The following is a 19,246-nucleotide window of genomic DNA, read 5'->3' on the forward strand; positions in this document are numbered from 1 at the left end:
AAGGAAACACAAATGATCTGTACCTCCTGGTAGGGAATTATCAGGTCCAGTTATATTATGATGATTAGAGCATAACTGGATATTTATTAATTATATTTAATTTCTCTCAATTGAGTTGGCATAATTAGAACTACTTTCTTGACTGGAAGACTGAAGGGGCTCAGCTTTGACTAATGCATATTGGGTGGCTACTACAGGCTAGCTATAGTAGGTATATATATATATTTTTTTTTCAGTCCATAACAAGAGGTATTTTACATATATAGAAAATATTATTTAATTCTTATAACAAGCCTATGAGGAAATTTTGCTATCCACACTCAGGTAATTTAAAAATGAAGACTGGATCTTCATTTTTAAATTCAGGGATCCACGGGTAGTAAGTCACTAGTAGAGTACCAGAACACCCTCCCCAGCCATTCCAACATTATTTTGATTACTCACTCACACGCATAATTTTCTCCCCCAAATCTAGCTCTTAGGGTTTTTTTCCTGTTGTTATTTTTAGTATGCTACTTTGTTTTGGTAAGCAGGATGGGGGTGAAGGTGGATCTTTTTTGAAGGTAGAGATGTTTGAAAGGGGGATAAGCTTATGAAAATTTGTACCTCCCTTCAAAACTAGATACAGACCCCAAGAGAGAGGAGAGCAAGCCCTGTCCTCTCTGGGATACTGAGCGTGTTCTGTGGATGGCCCTGGAGTCCAGAAGAAGCCAGATGGGCACCCACTGGGTGAGCAGCCCAGGAAAGAAGAGCTCCCAGTTTCAGCCCCCATTTGAGGCTGGACATGTGACAGTGGTAGGATGGAAAGCAGATCCGCAGACTGTAGTAGGCTGAATAATGGTGCCCCCTGGTGCCCTAATCCCTGGAACATGTGAACGTTACTTTATATGGCTGTGATTAAATTAAGGGTCTCGAGATGGGGAGATTATCTTGGATTATCCAGTGGGCCCTAAATGTAATCACATGGGTCCTTGTAAGAGAGAGGCAGAGGGAGATTAGACACATAGAAGGGAAGGAGGCAACGTGGCCACCTAGACAGAGACTGAAAGGATGTGGCGAATGCCATGGAATGTCGGCAGCCGCTAATCAAAGTAAATAATCAAAGCTGAAGCAATTCTAAAAAATACTTGTTGTAATCCAATCATTGCAGATATTTTTTTATCTTTCACTTGGGTACTTTTTAAAAAAATGACACTGTATAGAGCACAGTGACAGATTGCTAGATAATTGAAATTTAAGATAAAATATGGCAAATAGAGACTATAGCTATGCTGAAGATTGGATGGATGGATGGATGGATGGATAGGTGGGATGCTGAGAGACAGAGCCAGATGTTAGGGCACTGTTTTATATTTGACACATGGTGGGTAATTGAACATTCACCCAAAGAGGTTATCCAGAGGGAAGCTTGTGCTTACTGTTCACGAAGCTTTGAGGAGTTGGGAAGGAAGTGGGCCGTGTGGCCAGAACAGCCTTTAGATTTATTAATTCTCTATCAAATTTCAGGTAACATAATCTACTGGTGATCAAAAGATTTAATTCCTAAATGAGGAAGAGTCAAATTTTCAGGACATAAAAATCACAAGTGAACAACCCCCCTCCCTGCCACAGGTCACTATTCAACTTAGAGTATCAGAAAATGTCATCATAGGTTCACTTGAGAGGTAAACCGTCTACATCTCATGATCCAAAAACAATTAATAATACATCCAATTGTCTCCTCCAATTAATACCATAAGCAAAGAATTCCACCGTGAAACTCTGAGGAAAAAATATGAAAATGCTGTTAACAAAAGATTACGAATTCTTTGTCCAAAGGCAAGAAGACCCCACATTTTGTGCAAAGGCTGCAGCTCACCAAAGATGTGAAGCAGCTGTCAGATTCTGTGAACAGAATCCCACCGTTTCAAGGTCAAGGAACCCAGCGTGAAGCTGAAGTGTCACTCTGATCCTCCTCTAATCTGAACGGAAATTAGCAAACTTCTTCAGCCTTTCTTCCTTTCCTAGGGTTGTTGGTGAGCCTGGTATCTACAACCCAGCCAACTCTGCAGAAAACCACAGTTTAGATGGAAAATCACTTTGGGTTTCTGGCTCATCAGCAGTACTGCACATCTAATTAGCTCAACAATTGGTCCCTGTGATAAAATCAGCTAATTTTATGTTCAAATGGCTGTTCCGTGGTAAGTAATACTGTCACTCTCAACTTCACGTGGCATAAAGAAGTTGCTGAAGAAGCTGCTTACTAGGGGGTCACTGGGGGCAAACCAGTGAAGACTATTAAATTAGTAACTTCAGTCAATGTTACAGTTAGTACAGAGGGGTCCCGCCAGGGCTCAAATAAGATGAATTCCCAGGATGTGGTGACAGGGCCAGAAATGCCAACTCTTACCAGAGAAAACAATACATATAAAATGATGGAAAGCCACCTGCAGAACCTCCCCGAGGTTTAACCCGAATGTTTGTAATGAGGTAGATTACGGAGTCCTAGGCCCTCATCCAGTACTGTTAAGAATGACTCTCCCAGATTAAAGACCCCTGTTGCTTCAGGAATGTGTTCAAGGTTATGCTGGAAAGAAAACCCGGGAAGCCAATTCCAGGTGTCACCTCCCAACTTCCTCTCCTTCACTCACCTGTGAAGGCAACTTGTGATATCTGAGACTCTTTCCCTGCTTCGTGAGTGACCTAGTAAAAACCACGTTACTCTTTAAGGTAAATGTAAAAACACAGAAAAACTTCTTCATGGTGTAAAAGCTAATCACACTGCCTCTCACCAGCACTGAGAGTTGCTGATTTCTTTTTCTTCTTTTGGTGTGTATTTATCAATTATACCAATTGCACGGAGAGTTAAAAATTGATACAAGCTTCAAAACTAGAAACAAGAAATGCATGAATGCATACAATTTTACATAAAGATACAGAGAGACATATTCATACCTATATCTAAACATATCCATTATATCTATGTAGGTATACTGATACATATAGTCAGAGATATAGAAATGGCTCCATTTGTATAAAGTACTTAAAACAGTAATTAGCACGTAGTAAGTACTCGGTACTGTTGCTGTTCTATTAACATCAATGTCATTATATGTACATATATCAACTATATACATACATAACTGTACATTATGTAATTCTACGATTGTAGCAGGATGCCTGCTAAAATTAGACTCGTGTTTTTCATTCTCTGCTCGAACAGAGGAGCCAGAAAGTCACTAAATCATAGTAAATTATCCTGGAGACACTGTAGTCACTTGGCTGGCGTGGACCGGGCAGGGGTGGGTGAAGGACTCTTTGTACATTGTTGCACCTCTCGTGCATCAGCTCAGATCCCCTCGGCCTCACCTTTCTCTCCTGCAGTCCCTGCTGCAGTGGCCAGCTCTGCATGGACTCTGCGTAGCCTCATGCAGTGTCTCACCTCACACCCATGCCATGTGCCTCTTGCTTCCTGCCCTGGGGACACAGTATCCTGAGCCCACAGGTGTGCAGTCCAGAAGTGCGGAGTGAACCCATGGGGGATGGCATCCAACGGACAGATGCTTCCCTTCTTCCCCCGGAAGGACCCGTCATTTCATAAGAACCAGACACCCCTTCACCGAGAGCAGGGGCCAACTTACATTGGTTCTCCTTCCTCTTCTCTTCCACTCCCCTGCCCCTCACTCCTGCTCTGTGGCACCCAGTAAAGTCCTCACATATAAGCCTTTTTCACGGGCTCTCCTTTCTACAGGACCCAGACTAAGACAAAAATCACAGTGGTCACCTGTGTGCCAGTGCTCAACAAGGTAGGTGACACCGTGAGACACCTTGTTCTTTGGTTCCTGAAAAGGAAAATGGCTTGACCCCTCATGGCATAGCTAGGAAAAGAGGGAAAAGGACAGTAGTTCTCACTGCTCAAGGTGGGACAGAAGGATAAATCCTGACCCGGAGCTTCCGGGTGGGGACCCTTGGGCACTGGCTGTGTCAGGAAAGGAAGAGATCTCTGCACTTGACAGAGCTCCGCCACGGGTCCCCAGGGCCATGGCTCTCAGTCCTCAGCTCTGTCCAGCGGTGGCTGGAGGAAGAGCACTTGACCCTCATGCTGTGCCTCTCCAGAGAGGAGAGGAGAGAGCAGTTCCTGAGCTCTCACAATGCACCAGCCCGGGAGCAGAGGGCTTGTAACCCTGGGTCTGCCAGCCCGGGAGCCAGACTGACAACACACACACCGCCCCACCCCTTATACTGCTGTGCTGTCGAATCAGGCTGCCGCTGGCCTCATGTGGCTATGTAAATACACAATTAAATTAGTTAAAAGAAAATAAAACGTTCGGTTCTTCAGTTGCATGAGCCACATTTCAAGTGCTCAACACCTCTATGTGGCTAGCGGCTCCTGCCGGACGCTGCAGGAGAGACCACCACCATTGGGTGGAGAGCTGTACGGAGGCTCTGGTCTAGACTCAAGACTCTATGGGTTTTAGTCAGTTTGCCAGGAGGGAAATACTGGACTTCCTACTCATCTATCAGTGGAATCCAGGGCCAGTTTTTATTTATGTATAAAAGAGTCGTGAGAGTATTTGTTCTCTGAGCTGGTGATAAAGCAGTTCTATGTGATTATGTTAACAGCAATGGATATCTGGATGCTGGGGGCACAAGAAGGCCCCAATCTTTATTTTAAAAATAGACCCTACTTTTAAAAGTCAAGCAAAAAATATGTATATGTAGGAATGTATTTAATTCCCATAGGCTTAAGTACAGAACACCCAAAAAGCACTAGGTTAGAACAACTGTCTAGAATATAAGATTAACATTCCCCAAATCTACAAAAATAATGGAGAAATTATTAAAACAAATAATATTTAATAACTAAATTTTACTTCATATGTGTATCTGTTATCTAAGACCAATGTGGGTTCCACTCAAAGCTGAGGATAAGAAACTATATTGGGGTAGAAACCAGAAAATTAGGTGTAAGTTAGCCTCTTCAACATCACGTGGAAGGCACTGACCTTGTGAACTTAAAATTTTCATTGTGAACACCAGAATATCAACTCATTTTGAGATATTCTGCAGGGAGATTAATATCCTTCCAGAGTCTCTAAGTATTACTGTTTGTACCTTAAGAGATTGTAAATCATTATATTAGGAAATCAATATATAGCATTAATCATATGTAACTTTTAGTATTACTTACTAACACAGCCTTTATAATTAAATATAAAGAGATTAAATAAAATAGAACTAATTCTTCAGGGTTTGCATGGGGCCAGTTCTCAGTGGAGCCACAGCACCTTGTCTGGTGTAGGCACCTCCCTACCCATCTCTCCAATGCTGGTGTTCCTCAGGTCCTAAGCCTCCTCTTCTCATCACTTTTCACTTTTCTAAGCGATCGTATCAGCAACTAAGGCTTCATTTACCAAATATAAATTGATGATCCCAACAGTAATAAGGGCTACCATTTGTTGAGCACTTACTATGTGCTATGCCCTGTGCTTTACAAGCATTAACCCAGTTGATAGTCACAATAACCCTCCCTGCAAGGTGGGAACAGCCCATGTCTCCTCCTAATAGCCACGTGGATGCACGCATCAGGGGTACCTTAAACACCACCCTTCCAAACTTAACTCACCCTCCCCACAAATCTGCCTCTGCTCCTCCATACCTTCACACAAAACGTCACTAGCCAGAAACCTAAGTCACCCTGGATTCCTCCCCCTCATCTAGTCTCCACTTCCAATCCAGGCCCAGGTTCTATTAGTTCTCCTTCCTAAATATCCCTTCATTCCATTCATACCTTCACCATCCTAGACGAAGCTCCCATCACTTCTGGCCTACAGTCCTGTGACAGAGGTCTCTCATCCTTATGTGTCTGCCTGAGGTAAATATGATACATGGCTTTCTGAGTGTCAGGCATCTGATAAAAACTTATGCAGCTGACATACCAGCTGAGGCAATTCAAGGCTGGAGGTCACAAGCTGAAGGGAAGCACACGTGCCCAGGTAAGCCTACCATTATCAGAAAAGTCATCACGGGGGAGGGGTGGTGGTGGGATGAATTGGGAGATGGGGATTGACATATATACACTAATATGTATAAAAGTGATAACTAATAAGGACCTGCTGCATAAAAAGTAAATAAATAAAATTCAAAAAAAAGAGAAAGAAAAGTCATCACATACATGCACCCCCATGTTCACAGCAGCACTATCTACAATAGCCAAGACCTGGAAACAACCTAAATGTCCATTGACAGAGGAATGGATAAAGAAGATGTGGTGCATATATACAATGGAATACTCCTCAGCCATAAAAAAAGAACGAAATAATGCCATTTGCAGCTGCATGGATGGACCCAGAGATTACCATACTAAGCAAAGTAAGTCAGAAAGAGAAAGACAAATACCATATGATATCAGTTATATGTGGAATCTCAAGTATAACACAAATGAATTTATCTATAAAATAGATACAGACTCACAGACATAGAGAACAGGCTTGTGGTTGCCAAGGGAGATGGGGGGTGGGGGAAGGATGGATTGGGAGTTTGGGACTAGCAGATGCAAACTATTATATATAGACTGGATAAACAACAAGGTCCTATTACACAGCACAGGGAACTATATTCAATATCCTGTGATAAACTATAATGGAAACATTTTTTTAATTAAAAAAACTTAAAAAAAGAAAAGTCATTATAAAAAGAGATCTGAGAAAGGATAATTTATACTTAAAAGCTTTTTAGAATGGAAATATAAACAGGCTCAAATGAGTTCAAAACGTTTATTTTCTTGTAGCTTCTGCAGCACAGTGCAGCTGGGGTGCCTCTGGCTTGAGGTCCAATGTGAGGCTGCAGACAAATTATCAAACTGGGGCTGCAGTCTCAACTGAAGGCTTGACTGGGGTTGAGGGGCTTCCAAGCTCATGCATGTGGCTCTTGGAGGCCTTGGTCCCTTTGCCATGTGTGCCTTTATACAGGGATGCCCCACAACATGGCAGCTGGCTTCCCCCAGGGCAAGTGATCCAAGAGGCAGTGAGACAGAAAGGGCCCCCAGGATGGAAGCCACAATCTTGTAATGAACTCATCTCAAAGGTAACATCCCATTGCTTCTGTCATTCATTCGGAGGGAGTCATTAAATCCAGCCCACACTCAGGGATAGGAGATTCCACGTGGGCAGCAACCACTGAGGGCCATCCTCGAGGTTGCCTACTATTATCATCCAAGCAGACTTCACAGCCTTGGAGGGAGGGAGGGGACGTGCTAAGGAATAAATGGGGTCCTATCAGCATCTCCGTTAGCCCTGTCTGCTTTTCGGAGTTGAACTGACTGTGAGTGGCATGTCCTGCTCCTTTTTCTCAATAGGTGTACTCTTGTCCCTGCCCCCTCCTCACTGCCACCTCTGCCACCAGAGGGATAGGTGGAGAGCCCACACATTCCTGAGAATGGCTGCGTAGCAGACTTTTTACATAATTCTAAAATAGATCAGCATTACTGTAGCTCCTGGCTCTACTCTTAAATGTGGATCCAACTCTCTAGAAAATATAAAGATAATTAAAATTTAAACACTATCACAAAGTTCTAAAATTTAAAGCAACTCAAGTTATTTTGAAAAGAACTAAATCTCTATCACAGGAGATTTTAAAAATATAATACAAGTTAATGGTGAAAAATAATTATTTCATGATGTAACATCTATATTTCTGAGAAGTATTTTTATTATAATTCAATCTACTGTTACAAGCAAGAGAGAGAGCACTATGGGTTGAATTCTGTGTCCCCAAGAAGATGTTGGAATTCCAACTACCAGGAACTCAGAATGTGAACTTATCTGGAGATAGGGTCTTTTTTTTAACATCTTTATTGGAGTATAATTGCTCTACAATGGTGTGTTAGTTTCTGCTGTATAACAAAGTGAATCAGCTATACATATACATATATCCCCATATCTCCTCCCTCTTGCATCTCCCTCCCTCCCAGAGATAGGGTCTTTAACAGAGATAATCAAGTTAAACATGGGCATTAGGTAAGGCCCTAATCTAATATGACCGGAGTTGTCATAAAGGTGTTCATTTGGACACAGAAACAGGCACACATAGAGGGCAGATGATGTGAAGACACAGGGAGAAGACGGCGGTCTACAAGCCCAGGAGAGAGGCCTGGAGCAGATCCTGCCCTCATAGCCTCCAAAGGATCCAGCCCGGCCAACACCATGATTTTAAACTCCCAGCCTCCTGAACTGTGAGACAATAGATTTCTGTTGTTTAAGCCTCCACGCCCTGCCACCCCGGTCTGTAGTACTTTGTTATGGCAGCCCGAGTAGATTAAGACAGGCAGAGAAAAAAAAAGAGAGACTCAGAGAGAGAGAGAGAGATTATATGTTAAGCTGTATATTCATCTGGAGGACTTGACTTTAAAGAGAAATGGCATAAGGGCCTATTCTTCTATGGAGCAGAAAGGCTCAATTCCAACAGGCTGACAGAAATTTCCAAAACATGTGAAAACAGAACACAGTGCCAAGTGCCAAGAACCAGACTCTGCCTCCACAGGTGGGGTCCGGGAGGGAGAGGGGACCCTACCTTCTGGTAGTCCTCTTTGGACCTCAGGGAGGCCTCCATGTGCTCAGCAGAGGTCGGGTAGATCGCAGAGCGGTACTGAGAGCCGTGGTCGTTGCCTTGGCGCAAGCCTGGGAAAGCAGAAAGCAGAGGATTACTGGGGTGGCCTGGGCAACGAGGCCAGTGCCACACGTTCTCCATGACTCGTGTCCTGCTAAGTGCTTGTTTTAACTGCATCCTGACACCACTCTCCTTAAACAAGCGTGCAACGTATCTGTTTCGCTTTGCCTATTTTAATTGTAACAAATATCTTTGAACTTAAGGTAAATTTATCACAGGCCTTGCATCGCAGTAGATGCTCTGCAAATATGCATTTTTCTATGCAGATATTTAAGTCATAACCATGTATCGCTTGCAAAGCACTGCGATACACACTGTTTCCTTGGATCCTAATGAGACATTCTGTGTGGCAGGTGTTACCGTCCCTCGACTGGCAGATAAGGAAATGGAATAATATACGTGGAAGTGCCTGGCCTAGTGCTTTGCACACAGGAGTTGCCTAATAAATGAAAAAGTGACTGATGCTCAGAGAGTTTAAAGAGTTTGCCTAAGGTCATGCACCTAATCAAAGAAAAACCTAGCACTTAAAATCAGCCCAGCACACTTTCCACCCTGTCACAGCAGCTAAAGTGTAGATGCTGGTCAATTTCTAACTGAATGATAGAGTCCCCAAGTTAAACAGCCACAGGCCTGCCATAGATCCCCTATAGATCCCCATGTTGTTGTAAAATGAACTTCACACATGTTTACTGCATCATTCAAGCATCAGTTTCAGTTTTAACAAGTGCCCCCAAACTCCTCCAGTAAAAGATGCAACTTTCCAAAACAAACAGTTCCATATTTTCAAGCCCCCAGCTTAGCTGACTTCCTAGAAATGCCATTGTCCCACCTTCAGAGTCCCTTCCTCTCCTCAATGCACAAAGGTCACATGGGGACCAGGAACCAAGCGGCTTAAAGAGCCAATACCAATAATGACATCAAAATATTAAATTAATATTATATAATAAAAATAAACCAGCCCATGCCTCCAATAAGCATTGATTAATACCAAATTAGTATATCTATTTCATTTCTTTCTAAGTTATATATTCATTTAAGTATTATAGTAGTAGTCTTATGGTGTACAATATATAAGTATTATTTACAGTATACAGTATGTATTATAAATATTATTTATTAAGCACCTAATACATGCTGAGTACTTTTTCAGATGCTGAAGATATAGCAGTGAATGAAAGAAAACCCTGCCTTCACAGAGCTCACATTCTAGTGGAGGGTAAGAGACTGGATAAATATACATTCCAGAATGTTCTTTGTTTTCAATTTTCCCTCCTTCCCTTACAAGTAGGGCTTTTCCCGTATGACTACTTCCCATCCTTTTGTCCTAACATCCATTTGCATAATGGCAAGACGGTTGCATCACTGTTCCTTCTGAAACATTCTCCACGAAGAAAAAATATTGCCGGATGGCTGATTTTTGATCAAGTCAGACCCCTCTCCATTCAGAACAAGATGCCGAAAAACACTGTCTCCATGTGTAGTTGTTTAAATCTATTTAAGTTTTCTTTTTTTGAAAGAGAAATTAATATGTGAGTAAAAGAGAACCTGCAGGTATGATTTATTTATATTTTTCAATAAGTTTTACTAAGATTACATACGCCTTGTACACTGAAGACTAATATCTGTGTGTTTACTTGGAGGTCTCTGAATTATCACAGGATCATGGAAAATTGTTGCTTACAGATAAAAAGTGGCTTTTTAGGAAACAGAGTGGGAATAATTAAGAATCACTCCAAGGATATGGTTTAACAGTGGGCTCTTTCACGGATCATATTTTCACAAATCATCTGGTATAAGGATTATACAATGAAACCCTTAAGTTTACATCGATTTTTTAGAGCTGCTTTTGTAGTGACATGACAACCTAAGGGGTAGAAACATCTGGAAGACTTCACACAATTGTGTGGTTGGGCAGAAAAGATGCACATGGCTGTCATTCTGGGCAAGTATATAAGGCAATGAATTTCTATAAAAAATAATCCATGCATCATTTATACAATTAGAGTTCATACTACTACTGTGATCGGGGATGGGGATTTATGGGCCCTTCCCTGAAGCCATGATCCCTCGATTCTACATTCTAACTTGATCGCCTGTTCACTGTAACACTGTAATACTGATGTGGCTCCTCCCACTGTTGTCCCTGTCTTCTTGTGCAGGTCTGGGCTGTCGCCAACACACTGTGGACAGCTTTAAAGAGGAGTAACTTCGTGGGCATTAGCCCTACCCCAGACTCACTGCACCTCTCCCATTGTACGAACCCAAACAAACCGTCCATTGGAAAGATGGGAGCTATTCACACAGTTATAGTCACATTTGTGGGCAGAAGTCTCTCAATTTTGAATTTACAGCTTCAACCTTCTAGTCACATCCCTTCTTGGATGTTCTAATAAAACTAAAAGTTCTTCATGTCAGAAACAATACCCTCTCTTCCTGGTCACTCTGGCTAAACCCCTGACTGGCCAGGAAGGAAGACAAGAAAGTGTTAAAGAGATACACTAGGGGATGGAGACAAAACATGAAAGCCTGTGTTCGGATTTCTTTGAGTCTTGAGTGATATTGGACTAGGCATTAACTCTCCAGTCTACTCAAGGACAACGTTATTTTGATTGCATTTTTCCATCACAGTTCATCCTGAGGAGAGGGTATAATACCTTAAACCAAAGCCATACATCTATATCCACATACACGTGTGTGTATTTGGTTAATTCCAATGAATGTACCTTTCGGTTCACTAATGAAGGGGCTTATTAAGTGAATAGAAGCTTCAAATTTGAAAGCAGATGGTTCACTGGGAAATACGATTTGATGCTCAGCAGATTGAGAAACTTATAGAACTAGGCCTTTTCTGTTCTCATTATTTTTAATACATTGCATTTATAGATGTTTAGCATCATTAAACTTTTCACCATTTCTTTCAACCTCTATTGGTTTATATAATGAACACAAAACAGTAATTCACATGTGAGGAAAACCTGTTTACTAAATCTCTTGTCAGAAGCCTAGGACTCAGAGCTGCAAGAGCTTGTTTTTAGGTCTGACTCTGCCACTGACATGTTTTATGCAAATTTCCTAATCTTTCTGAGCTTCAAACCTCTTCTGTAGAACAAGGATTATAAGGGCCTAACCTATAGGTTTGTTTGAGGAGCAAATGAGATGGAACCTGTAAAGTGCTTTGTTGACTATAAAAAATTATGTAGGGGTTAAATACTTTTATTTTTACAACTTTTCATAATCTTAGAACAGTTCAGAACAACTACTTTGAAATAAAAATAACAAATGACATCACACAAGACACTTTAGGAGTGACCCTTTTCCCCCAGAAAAGCATTATTTATATTAATATCTCAGATACTCACACAGCAGGGGTCTCACAGATAAATAATCCAAAGAGAGGGTCAGATTCATTTTATGTGTGTAGAAACGTACTGTTCAGTTTTTAACTAAACAGTTTATTACATTTTTCTTTAACAGAATTACCTTCCTAGTTAAATTTTAACTCTGCTCATGTCCACCCCAGTTCTTCATTTCAATGGAAAACAAACCCAAGAAAGGGTTTGTTTGAGTGAATTCTTTGAGTGAATTCTCCTTCCCCTGCTCCTACCCATGAAGCGCTTTCAAATGCAATGTCTTCACGCTTGGTCTCTGATCTGAAGTTTGAGAAAAATCAAGCCTGTTAACATTATCTTGTATCTCTCAAGCTCACACCCACTGGGTTACTAAAAAGGGGGAAAGAAAGACTTGCAGAGCGGGTGGTAGAGAGAAACAAAAACAATTAAAAATTATTGAAAAACAAAGTTCTTAAAGTCCTTCTTTCTGACTTCCTGCCTTCTTTTCTTCCTTCCATTCATTCATCCGTCTTTCCCTGAATCAGGCAAGGTACTAGATACTGGGATTCAGAAATAAGACGGTTTCATTTTTCAACTAGGTCCCCATCCTAGTACAGTGAATGCCATCTTATGAGTTAAACCTAGATCTACCTGACACGGAAGCACTTTCTCTTTTCAAGATTGATGCACAAGAAGTTACAGCAAAACAATCAAAGACTATGGAACACAGTGTGTGTGTGCAGTGCATCTGGTGGGCAGTGGAGCATGCCAGCCCAAGACCCAGAAATAAGAAGAAGCTTGGTCTACGCTGAGGGCTGGGAGGAGATAAGCCTGGGTCCTGCCAATTGTCCTGGAAGGAAATGAAGCCGGTCGGTTGAGCACGAGGCCGCATGGGTGTCTTGACAGGACACACGGGGGACCAGAGACGTATGGAAAGATCAGTTTCAAGAGAGCCACAGAATTCCGTGGAACCCCGGGTGAGCATAGGGTTCCAAATCATCAAAAATCCAGAGCTCTTTTTCACATTGATTCAATACGTGTTGCGAAGTTCACTGTGCCTTCCACTTGGCTTTGGAAAAACTAGGAGGATAAATTATTAACATTATTTGGCTGTCTTCACATCCCAGGAAAGTAAGCAATAGACTTGCTGTAGGGGGTGAAAAGAGAATAACCGGCTCAGATGCAACATCTTGTGCTTAAAATTCTTCCATAACACTCTCTAAGCTGATTACTGAGGACTGGGCTTTGGGGCATTCTTGAAAAGAACTGCCCTACCAACTGTTTGAGATTTCTCCATCCACCTTCTCCAAATAAGATTTGAAAGGGACAAACCATCATGAGACTGCCCTAAGATTTCCCTCTGTCTCAGTGGAGCCAGAGAAAATGCTGGAAAACAGAGAAATGCTTAACCTATAATGAGGCAAAAAGATGCATGAGTTCTCATCTGCTCAGTAGCCCTCTAAACTTTGGCTCATCTTTGGGTACTAGCCCTGTTTTATACGTTCAGACTAGAGAGATGAGAAATATGCCCGAACATGGAAACTTTAAACGGAAGTTCACACTGTGAGCTGTTGTGAGGTGATTAAGAAATTTCAGGAGTCACCAGCTGATAGTGAACGTCAGGGCAAGGAAGGACATATTCCTAATGGTCTGAAATTACTGACTCTGTGTTAGGGAACTTCCAAGCAGCAATCTCATTAGAGGACCACCCATGTTGGCTACAGAGACCGGGTGACTCCCACCAGGATGAATCTAGATTCTTCTCTTCTACAGCCAGTTGCTAGGAAAAAATGGATCCCGATCGTGGTCTGCTGCATGAAGCAGAGACACTGGCATGAGTTTTGCCATGAGATGGTTCTGGATTCTAATTCCATCTCTGCGTTTACTGTGTAACTTCAGCCGAGGTACTAGACCCATCTAAGCTTCAGTGTCCTCGTTCGGAAAAGTGGGGATGGTGATACACACCTCACAGGTTTGCTAGGTATCTTACATAGGAGCTCAATAAACATATCTCCGCCATCCCCTTGGGACTTCTAATGCAGAAATTCAAGGAGGAGAAGTTTTCAACATACTACTTAAGAATTTAAAAATTCCTGTCAAGAAATGAGCTACTAAACATCTAGCTGAGTTCAGGAACCTTGCTAGAGATTCAGCTAAAACACAGACCACTGAGCCTGATCTCAGTCTCAGGAATGTCTAGAATGTATCAACAAACATATGAATGCAGAGAAGCAAGCTGTGATCACTAGGATGAACATGGATCCAACTAGAATCCATGCCTCTTAACCTCTCTGGCCTCAATTCAGCATCAGTAAGGATTTGGGTTAGATCCTTTTAAAACCAGTTTTATTAAGGTATAATTGACATACCATAAATGGTATATATTTAAACTGTACAATTTGATCAGTTTTGACACGTGTATATGCCATGAAATCATCACCACAATCAAGATAATGAACATTTACAAAAGTTTCCTCATACGCCTTTTAAATCTCCCCTTCTCACCACTCCCAGCCCCCATCCTAAAGCCCCAGGCAAACACTGATCTACATTCTGTCATGTGTATTTTTCTAGAATTTTATACAATTGGAATCATGTCGTGTGTACTCTTTTTTGGTAACTCAGCCATGTTGTTGTGTGTATCAACAGTTGCTTCCTTTTATTGCTGAGCAGTGTTCCATTGATTGGATATGCCAAATTTGTTTACTCACTGACCTGTTGATGGATATGTGGGTTCTCTGCAGCCTCTCACTATTAAAATAAAGCTACTGTGATTATTCACGTACAGGTCTTTGTATGTACATATGCTTTCAGTTCTCCTGGATAAATACCTGGGAGTGGAATGGCTGGTAAACTGCCAAACTTTTTCCAAAGTGGCTGTAACACTTTACATTCCCTACCAGCAATGTATGAGAGCTCAGTTGTCGTATCCACACAAACCCTTGTCATGGTCAGTACTTTTAATTTTAGCCATTGTCAAAATATGTGTAATAGTATCTTATCGTGGTTTTAATTTGAATTTCTTAATGTCTAATAATGTTGAGTATCTTTTCATGTGATAATTTGCCATTTGTACACCTTCTCTGGTAAAGTGTTCAATTTTTTCCATTTTTAAATTGTATTGCCTCTTATTATTGAATTTGGAGTTCTTTATATATTCTGGATACAAATATCTTATCAGATACATACTTGAAAATATTTTATCCCAATCTGTGGCTTGTCTTTCATTCTCTTAACAATGACTTTCAAAGAGCACAAATTAATTTTGATGAAGTCCGAATTATCAGTGTTTTCTTTTATGGATCATGTTTTTGGTGTTGTATCAAAAAAAATCTTTACCTAACCCAAGTCACAAAGATTTTCTCCTATATTTCCCTCTAGATGTTTTATAGTTTTAGGTTTTAAATTTAGGGCTATGATTCATCTTATGTTTTGTATATGGTGCGAGATATGGATCAAAGTTGTTTTGGTTTTGTTGTGGTGGCGGTAATTTGTAGTTGTTTGCTGCAAATACAATTGTTCCAGCGCCATGTTTGGAAAACACTATCCTTCTTCCACTTACAAAGTGGAAGACTACAAGTCTCTCCTTCCAGACTCTGCGCTATTTTTTTTAATAGTATATATTGTGTGCTTTTATTTTTTATTTCTCCATAGTCTGGTTCCAGGACTCTACTCTTAACCACATCTTTGTACTGCCTCTGTTACTTTCTTTTTTTTTTTTTTACATTTTTTTGGGAGTATAGTTGCTTTACAATGTTGTGTTAGTTTCTACTGTACATCAAAGTGAATCAGCTATACGTATACATAGATCCCCTCTTTTTTGGATTTCCTTCCCATTTAGGTCACCACAGAGCACTGAGTATAGTTCCCTGGGCTATACCGTAGGTTCTCATTAGTTATCTATTTTACACATAGCATCAATAGTGTATATATGTCAATCCCAATCTCCCAATTCATCCCATCTCCCTTCCCCCTCGGTATCCATATGTTAGTTCTCTACCTCAGTGTCTCTATTTCTGCTTTGTAAACAAGATTGTCTATACCAGTTTTTTCAGATTCCACATATATACATTAATATATGATATTTGTTTTTCTCTTTCTGACTTACTTCATTCTGTATGACAGTCTCTAGGTCCATCCACATCTCTACAAATGACCCAATTTTGTTACTTTTTATGGCTGAGTAATATTCCATTGTATATATGTACCACATCTTTTTTATCCATTCCTCTGCTGATGGACATTTAGGTTGTTTCCATGTCCTGGCTATGGTAAATAGTGCTGCAGTGAACACTGGGGTGCATGTGTCTTTTTGAATTATGGTTTTCTCTGGGTGTATGCCCAGGAGTGGGATTGCTAGCTCACATGGTAGTTCTACTTTTAGTCTTTTAAGGAACCTCCACACTGTTCTCCATAGTGGCCATATCAATTTACATTCCCACCAACAGTGCGAGAGGGTTCCCTTTCCTCCACTCCCTCTCCAGCATTTATTTTTTGTAGATTTTGTGATGATGACCATTCTGACTGGTGTGAGGTGATATCTCAGTGTAGTTTTGATTTGCATTTCTCTAATGATTAGTGATGTTGAGCATCTTTTCATGTGTTTGTTGGCCATCTGTATGTTTTCTTTGGAGAAATGTCTATTTAGCTCTTCTGCCCATTTTTGGATTGGGTTGTTTGTTTTTTTGATATTGAGCTGCATGAGCTGTTTGTATATTTTGGAGATTAATCCTTTGTCAGTTGCTTCATTTGCAAATATTTTCTCCCATTCTGAGGGTCGTCTTTTCATCTTGTTTATGGTTTCCTTTGCTGTGCAAAAGCTTTTAAGTTTAATTAGGTCCCATATATTTACTTTTGTTTTTATTCTCATTACTCTAGGAGGTGGGTCAAAAAAGATCTTGCAGCGATTTATGTCAATGAGTGTTCTGCCTGTGTTTTTCTCTAAGAGTTTTATAGTGTCTGGTCTTACATTTAGGTCTTTAATCCATTTTGAGTTTATTTTTGTGTATGGTGTTAGGGAGTGTTCTAATTTCCTTCTTTTACATGTAGCTGTCCAGTTTTCCCAGCATCATTTATTGAAGAGGCTGTCTTTGCTCCATTCTGGCCAGGTATATTCTGGCCTCCTTTGTCATAGATTAGGTGACCATAGCTGCATGGGTTTATCTCTGGGCTTTCTATCCTGTTCCATTGATCCATATTTTGACTTTGTGCTATTTTTGCCTAACATTTTACTTCTACATATCTTATAAACCTCAAAATACACTTATTATTTTTGCTTTAAGCAGTGGTTTATCTTTTAAAGATATTTAAATCTTTAAAAACCTTTATATTTAGTTAACATGTAGTTAACATTTCTAGTACTCTTTATTCCTTGTGGAGATCCAGATTTCCTGATGGCATCATCTTCTTTCTTTCTGTTTGAAGGACTTCCTTTAACATTTCCTTCTAGCTGGTGATGAATTCATCCAGCTTTTGTACATCTGAAAAAATATTTTTGCTTTCTTTCTGAAAGGTGTATTCACCAGGCAAAGAATTCTAGTATGACAATTCTTTTTCTTTCAGTAAAGATATTGCTCCACTGTCTCCTAGCTGGCATTGCTGCTGATGAGAAATCTGCCATCTTCGTATCTTTGTTCTCCTGTATGAAATTATCTTTTCTTTCCTGTGGCTGCTTTTAAAATTTTCTGTTTGTCACTTATCTTACTGATTTGATTATGATGTGTTGTGATGTTTTTCTTCACGTTTCTTGCGTTTGGTGTTCATTTAGCTTTGTGGAGCAGTGGTTTTATAGTCTTTATCAAATTTGGATTTTTTCTGACATTATTCAATTTTTTAATCTCAGGCATTGTAGTACTCATCTCTTAAAGATGGACTGGGTCTTTTTTATATTTTTTGTCTTTCTACTTCACATGTTCAACCTTCCCTCTAGCTTCTTAAACATACTGAATACAGTTTTAATGGCTTTAAAACCTGTGCTAGTGTCATTATCTGCATCAAGTTTATATCATTTTCAATCAATTGATTTTTCTCATTAAAGATAGCATTTTCTTGCTTATCTGCATGTTGTTGGATGCCAGAAATTGTGAATTTTATCTTGTTGGGTGCTGGATATTTTGTTATTCCTACCTATGTATTCATATACTTTGTTCTGAGAGATTAAGCTACTTTGCAAAAATAACATATCCTTTTGATTCTTGCTTTCAAGCATTGTTACCTTGGACCAGAAAAACTTTTAATCTACATTAATTGCCCCACTAATGAGGTAAAGTCTTCAGAAGTACTCTACCTGATGTTCAATGAGTTTTTATATTTTCCATTCTAGGTAATGAGAATGGGCAGTATTCCCAACCCTGTGTGAGCTCTGGGAATTGTTCCCTCTAATTCTTCAAGGTGATTCTTTTTCTGGCCTCAGGTTGTTTAATCACACATATGCTGGTCAGTACTCAGACAATTACTTAAGAGAACCCTTTGCAGATCCCCGGAATTTCCACTCTCTGAGTGTTTCTCTCCTCCCTTCTTCTGTTCTGTGAATTCCACCTTCCTCAGCATCCCTGGACTCTCAGTGCCATCTCCTGAACCCATGGAGACTGTGAGACTTGGCCTGGGTTCCTCCTCCTTGCTTTGCAGCCTAGAAACTTTCTCCAGGAAATAAGGTAGGGCATTTGTAGGACTTCTTTATTTGTTTTTCTTATGTCTACTGTGTGAGAACCATTGTTTGTTTTGTCTGATTTTTTTAGTTATTTCAAGTGGGAGAGTAAATCCAGTCCCTATTACTCCTTCTTGATCATAAACAGAAGTCTTTGAGCTAAATATTTTCCAAATATCTTCTCACCCTAATTAAAAAAAAACATTTATAGTTAAAATAATGGGTATGGGGACACAGACAGACAGACTGAAAAAATTCCCTTAAGGTTTTTGTGGAGGTTTGGAGTGTATTTTTTGTTTGTTCTGTTCTGTTAACAAATGGACTCTGTAAATTTATTTCCATAAAATAATTCAGATTAAAAATTTATATGAACAGAATCTGGATGGTGAGAAAAATTTTTTAAATCACCATGATTAATCAAAAAAAATAATTTCATCTATTTTTTTACCCTTTTATCTTCATTCTTCTCGATCATTCTGATCCAACAGTGTTCACAGTGCCTTCCTTCCTTAAATGCTTTTTCCCTTGGCCTTGTAACACTGTACTCACCTCAGAATCTCACTATTTCTTGACCACTTTATGTCTATTTGCTTTTCCATTTCCCCCCCACCATCCTCCTTACTAC

The 19,246-nt window shown here is 40.2% G+C and overlaps 1 protein-coding gene across 3 annotated transcripts in view; it reads right to left on the reverse strand.

Moving 5' to 3' along the window:
- MSRA (methionine sulfoxide reductase A) overlaps positions 1 to 19,246 on the reverse strand; it is a 370,575-nt gene that overhangs the window by 88,218 nt on the left and 263,111 nt on the right. For all 3 annotated transcript variants that reach the window (XM_079927556.1, XM_079927555.1, XM_079927554.1), the window contains one exon: positions 8,551 to 8,657. In XM_079927556.1, the coding sequence (XP_079783682.1) occupies positions 8,551 to 8,657 (107 nt within the window). The remainder of the gene's footprint in view (positions 1 to 8,550; positions 8,658 to 19,246) is intronic.

This window comes from Stenella coeruleoalba (genome assembly GCF_951394435.1).
Source record: "Stenella coeruleoalba genome assembly, chromosome: 7".
In the NCBI taxonomy this organism is placed as follows: Eukaryota; Metazoa; Chordata; class Mammalia; order Artiodactyla; family Delphinidae; genus Stenella; species Stenella coeruleoalba.